Here is a 6,221-nt window from a genome sequence, read left to right as displayed (position 1 = left end):
CTTCGTACCATCATCTTCAACATTCAAAAACTAGCTTTTCGATTTCTTTTCATAAGTTTTCGTCATGTACTTTCATGAGGCTAACTTCATTGTTGATACTCTTGTTTTGATTGTGTCACACTTTTGGTGCTAATCAGCTTTGGATACAATCTCTTTCGAAGGAAGCTCTTGCTCGGCAAGAGTGAGATTTCATTTATTATTCTAGACACCCAGTTGTCTTAAGACCAAATCCAAAAGTTGGGTTAAAACTCAAAACTAAAGTTTTAAACTTGCCCAAAACTTCTCCCAAAAAAGGGTTTTGGGTTAAAACTTTTTTTGGGGCCAAATTTACCCGAGAAAATGAGCCGAGGTTAGTGGCTAGAACCTAGCGCTGCGACTCATTTGCTGACGCTGTCGGTCACTTACAGAAAGACAAATTACTATTTTCTTGATCGAATGGCCCACGTGATTCAACTAAGGTCTAGATTCAATTGTTTTTCTAAATAATTTATAAATACATTAAATCCAATAATTGATATCGAATATAATGAAATATAAAGGTAAAAAAATCTAAAAACAAAAAATTAAGTCCAACGGCTAAAACAATTAAAAAAAATTATAAATCTAACCACCAAAAATTAAATCCAATGGTTTGCCATAATAATGTAGTTCAACTTCACCTTTAGCGAGAATAAAATCTAAGACATCTCACTTACAAGTAAGAAAAAATACCAATTAACTATAGTACTAGTGGCAATTTCGTTTTCTTTTGAAAAAAAACCAAAAAATAAAATAAGAATTTGTCTGCCAGTACTAAATGGAATGGATATTTGGGGGACATTTTGGTAAATCCGAGATGAAATACAACGACCACAAGTCATAACCTGCTGTTTCCATCTCCACCTTCCCTCCTCTGCTTTCTTGCTCACATGGCCATGGCTTCCAGACTCTCACCTACTTCGATTCTTAATCTTCCAATCCCAGCTAGAAATCTCCCAAACCACCCTCACAGAATACCTCTTTTTTCTATTCCACCACCTCTGGATCTCCATGCAAATTCCTCTATCAATTCAACAACCATTTCGCGCTCTAAAGGACGATCATCGCCACCGGCACTTGGTGCTGTCCAAGAAGAAGTCGTCCAGTCCCCAAGTTCAGAGCGCACCGGAAATTCAGAAGCTTCCCCTTCTTCCTCTTCCAAGCTCGTTCTCGTCATTGGCGGCACCGGCGGCGTTGGTATTCCCCAAGTGGTCCTGCTTTGCTTTACTAGCTCTTCATATGCTTGCACATACCATCTTTTTATTTATTTATTTTTTACTGTTCGAGTGATATTCTAATCTAATTTAAACTATTGCAGGGGGACCATTTCTGGTCTCTTCTGTTTTGTGTGGTTATTCAACATTTTATATTTTTTTTTTTTATAAAGATAATAAGATAAAAATGAATAGTAATATAAAATATTGACGTGACTTAACCGTTACCACACAAACAGGAAAGCACCAGAAATAGGAGGGCAGACAATCCTTGTCCCTCTTATTATTTATCTATTATTATTTAAGCGATATTTTAATCTAGAGTTAGACAGTATAGACATCTTTTAACACTATGTATGTAGTATATATGCGTATGTGTGTATATGTATGTATGTATGTGTTTGTCAGTTTGTGTGTATGTATGTATATGTGTCTGTATGTGTGTGTGTGTGGATATCACTAGTACTTTTATTTTGTTTCGAATTCTATTTTCGGGTATTTGTAATTGATGTTGGTTTATGTGCGTTATAGAAATTGAGTCTTGTGATTGTGGAAATGCGATTGGTTTTGTAGTGATTAGTAGAGTAGGTGTGTATCTGTATCAAATAAGTACTCCCAAGATTTTACTTCTTTTATGATTTTCTTGGCAACTTTGTAACCTGAATCTCATTCCAGGTCAGCTGGTGGTGGCTTCGTTGCTCGACCGGAATATCAAGTCCCGACTATTGTTGCGTGACCCCGAGAAAGCCACTACATTATTTGGTGAACACGATGAAGAAACATTGCAGGTACCAATTTCTGTGTAAGTAATTTATCCGGAGATTCCTATCAATCAATCACTCAAATGTTTTGCATATATTTCTGTTAAGTTAAAGCATCCAGCCCAGTGATTTATTTTCCAAGACACGAGGTTGAGACTTAACTGAGCCAAACACTTGGATTAATTATAGTAGGTGACATTTAACATGTGGATGAATTGTGTATGCTTTCCCGATTCCCTTGATAATTTCTTCCTCCAAATTATTTTTTGAGGATAAATGCATGCATTTTCTTGCTTTAAATTTGCATCCTTCCACGAGGAGTAGGGGTATAAGTTCTAAATATTCGAAACTTGATAGATATTCAAAGGGGACACTCGGAATCCAAAGGATCTGGATCCATCTATTTTTGAGGTTCGTGCTTTAAGTTCAGTTGCTTGTACCTTTCTTCCATTTACTGGATATAAATGTGTCTATGATTAATGATTCTGAAGTATTAGTTTTACAATGTCTTATCTTTTAGGGAGTCACCCATGTGATTTGCTGCTCAGGAACTACTGCCTTTCCTTCAAAGCGATGGGAAGGCGATAATACACCAGAAAGAGTTGGTTAGAATTATCCATTTTGAAACTTTTTCTTTACCAGTGAGCAAGAATCTCCATCATACAACATGGTGCACTATTTATCTTCTATTCGGATGTAATAGATTGCTGAACAGCCTTGCATACCAAATAGATTCATAAATTTTGTGCCAACTTCATGGACATGCTTGCATGGGTAGTATGCTCACAACCGAATGTTCTTACTCATCTAGAACTATGCTTTCAGAGATTTTGACTTTAAACTTTTTGTTCAAGATTGGGAGGGTGTGAGAAATCTTATATCTGCACTGCCTTCATCGCTGAAGAGAATTGTTCTTGTATCATCAGTAGGCGTAACCAAGTCAAATGAACTGCCATGGAGGTAATACTAATTCACTCGGAACTACATTTAGGGATTTAAATACATCAGATTTGTGTAGCGTTCAAAATTTCATAGTTTCATAATAAGATCCCAACAGGGAATTGATAATAGTTCATAATATGGCTGGGACTCATGCATTGCATTTAATAAGCAGCGGCATAGAAACCATATGAGGCTTGTGAACCTTTCATTTGAGGCACACATAAATTTACAGAGCTTTCCAGCAAGCTTATGTTTATAGGATTGTGTGATGCAGCCAACTGTAGGTCTGATAGTAGTGGCTTGTGTCCTCGTTTTCTTGACATTCTTGTTCATTCCCTACGAACAATTTACAACAATCAAAGAGCCAAAGTTCCTGTCCTACATCACATACAGGATGCATTTAAAGGAATATATTTTCTCCTTGTACAAAATGAGACTCCTTGCAATTCAAGAATCTTCTTACGCACTGTTTACTTGTACCAATACCAGCTTATTTTTGTGAATGGTTATCTAGTTTCGGAATCTCGCATTGGTTTCTTCTTCATAGCGTAGATGTGAGTTTTATTCGCTATATAGTTCTTCGGGAGTAATGTAGCATTCTTGTACCTCTTCTTGTTATGGCTTTAAAATTTTTGATGTGACATGGACTCGATTTGGAACTGACCATGTTCATACAATTGGTTCATGATGAATTGATGAAGTGAGTTTCACTTTTCTATCTTCTTCTCACATAGGATAATTGAATTACATTGTTTTGTAGCATTATGAACCTTTTTGGCGTTCTCAAATATAAAAAGATGGGGGAGGATATGCTTCGTAATTCTGGCCTACCATTTACAATAATCAGGTTTGTGTAAACTCGTTAATGTACTTGTCTTTTAATTCTGACTCTCTGAGAGACAATAGAACTTTTATAAAGCAGCTGTATATGGCAGACTTCAAGTTAGAGAAAAGCAGCTGATTATTCTTTCGGTGGTTGCTTATATCGTTCTTGGTGCGTTTCAGACCTGGTAGATTGACAGATGGACCTTACACATCATATGATCTTAATACATTGCTCAAAGCTACAGCTGGCAAACGGCGTGCAGTCCTATTAGGTCAAGGTACTTCAATTGCTCCGAGCATTGCATAGATGAATTAGAGGTTCAGTTCATGAGGCTCAATTATGGGTCCTCTGGTCTTCTATAAAAAATTTAGCATCAATTGGCAGCACCGCAATAAGCAGAACACAAAACCATCAAATAAGAGGTTACGAAATGTCAAGTGAATGAAGGCTGCTTCGGCAGAATGTCAAAGGAATACTTTGCTTTAGGATGAGAGATAGGCGGAGGGGGAAGGGTTCAATTGCTATTTAAAATGTTATAGTAGGGCTGATGGACCAAAAATGAAGGGACAAAAAATGAAAAGTACTACATTGTTTTCTTATGTAATTATGTTGTTGTGGATGCATTCCCTTTCGGGGCTTTGATGCAAATGAGTTTTAACTTGTAACTTATTTCATTGTGTGTTTACTCTGCTTCTGCATTACTTAGGGATGGGCATTATTTATACGTCAGAAACCTTGACATGAATGCAGCTGCTGTGTCTATATTTGTTTGTTCCTGGCTTTTAGCAACCTTATACAACCGAGGCTACCTTAGTAGATGCCTGGTCTGAGTCTGGAACATTGTTCAGTAGCTAGTAACTGATCCTGCATCAAGCCAAACATTGAGCCAACCATTTGTGGGAAGGCTTAATTGTGTTGAGTTGAATATGGTGATTTAAATATCTCAAAATTAAATTTCTGCGAGATTCCAATATATTCCTGTCATACCTCACCAAGTCCTAAAGTTCAGGAAAGAATGATCATCTGCGTACATGGTTTTTTTTATTGAGTATTGCTAATTCCTTCCTAGAATGTCTTTAATCGGTTCATATTTTTTTATGGGAACCAGGAGATAAGCTGGTTGGAGAGGTTAGCAGGCATGTCGTTGCTGAAGCTTGCATACAGGCGTTGGACATAGAATGTACTGAAGGACAAATTTTTGAAGTCAACTCGGTCGAGGTAATTTTCTAAAGATGATTGCAGAAGTTAAGGGGTCACCACATAGTAATGCATGTCTGGTCTCAATTTTAAACATCCCTTGGCATTTGAACTCAAACTTATGTCAGTCTTTAAGTATATCTGAAGATTTACTGACCATAACTAACGAAAAAATGCACCTGAATTGAAAGTTCATGCTTTAATACTTAACCTAACTAATAGTGGAAGCCTGTAAATTGATCTGTGATACTTCGGAAGGAAAATTTAAGGTTTCAATAATCTACATTGCATGTTGAAAGGTGAATGGTGTCCTTGCTTAATTGTTTCTAGGAAAATTTGAACCTCTCTTATATAAGACCCAAAAAAAGCTTTCGTAGACTCTTATTAGCTTCCACAGTTTGGCTGGTTGTGCATGGTTCCTCAGTGTCACTCTTTTTGGCTTGTTGAAATTGATGTTACTTGGCTTATCAGCAACCCATATGAACATGGAAGCCCAAGTGGAATGTGAATTTTCCATCCGGATGGGGATGTTGCGGTTTCTAGGCCACCTATTTCCATGAGCTCGCCAGGATTTACATCCTGAAAGTGTCCCTTCAAGTTTGGATGTCAGGAAAAGTAACACCTGAAGCCGAATAAGTAGCTGTTAGAATAAGGAATAGAACATAATGAGGCAACAAAATAAGTCTTTGGGAATGAACTTGAATTGAGGAAGATGACTGGAATCAGTTTCCGTTCTATTTTTTCCCCTCGGTGTATAAGAGTACACTGCTTTTGACCCTTCACGATTTGGAACACGCTTGATATTGCTGCCGTGTTTATTAGAGATCTGTTGCATCTGTGATAGAAATATCAAGGATTCCAATTAACCCTGTCATGTTATTCTTTGAGGAATTCCTTTCCAACGGAAAAATCTTGTACTGTGCAGGGAGAAGGCCCAGGAAGTGATCAGCAAAAGTGGCGGGAATTGTTCAAAGCTGCCCGAGCTCAGTGACTGTATTTTTGGATTTCATTTGGATCATTCATGTATATCGACGATACTGTTTGGAAACAAAATATATAAATGTCTGTATAGTGTAAATAACTACTGTGTAATACTTCGATTAAGATCTGTAAATTTTGTTGCCCTTCGTTTGCTTATCAGTCGCTCGTGCATCCTCTAGAAGTGATCTCATGTTCTAAATATCCACACCGAAACTAGAGAATCTTGCTTTATATGTGAGTTTCTAGGTACCATTTTCTTGCAATTCTCCTTTAGTGGACAAA

General features: G+C 37.2%; 1 protein-coding gene across 1 annotated transcript; it reads left to right on the top strand.

The window, feature by feature from the left end:
• Positions 1-835: 835 nt before the first annotated feature.
• LOC126615438 (sanguinarine reductase) lies at positions 836-6,098 on the top strand. Its single transcript, XM_050283265.1, has 9 exons — positions 836-1,215; positions 1,908-2,020; positions 2,351-2,404; positions 2,514-2,598; positions 2,848-2,953; positions 3,696-3,782; positions 3,941-4,038; positions 4,870-4,979; positions 5,884-6,098. The coding sequence occupies exons 1-9, from the start codon at positions 909-911 to the stop codon at positions 5,947-5,949; spliced, it is 1,026 nt and encodes a 341-aa protein (XP_050139222.1). The 5' UTR covers positions 836-908; the 3' UTR covers positions 5,950-6,098.
• Positions 6,099-6,221: the final 123 nt, after the last annotated feature.

The sequence above is a fragment of the Malus sylvestris genome, chromosome 3 (assembly GCF_916048215.2).
Source record: "Malus sylvestris chromosome 3, drMalSylv7.2, whole genome shotgun sequence".
NCBI lineage: Eukaryota > Viridiplantae > Streptophyta > Magnoliopsida > Rosales > Rosaceae > Malus > Malus sylvestris.
Note: the sequence above shows the minus strand (reverse complement) of the source record. Positions and strands in the feature narration are given on the sequence as shown.

What these genes read in the sequence shown, in the direction of transcription:
- LOC126615438 (XM_050283265.1), top strand. Translation starts at nt 909, where the DNA reads ATGGCCATGGCTTCCAGACTCTCACCTACTTCGATTCTTAATCTTCCA. An exon ending in ACGATGAAGAAACATTGCAG is followed by an intron (nt 2,021 to 2,350) that starts GTACCAATTTCT and finishes GAAACTTGATAG; the next exon opens with ATATTCAAAGGGGACACTCG. An exon ending in TTGAAGTCAACTCGGTCGAG is followed by an intron (nt 4,980 to 5,883) that starts GTAATTTTCTAA and finishes TGTACTGTGCAG; the next exon opens with GGAGAAGGCCCAGGAAGTGA.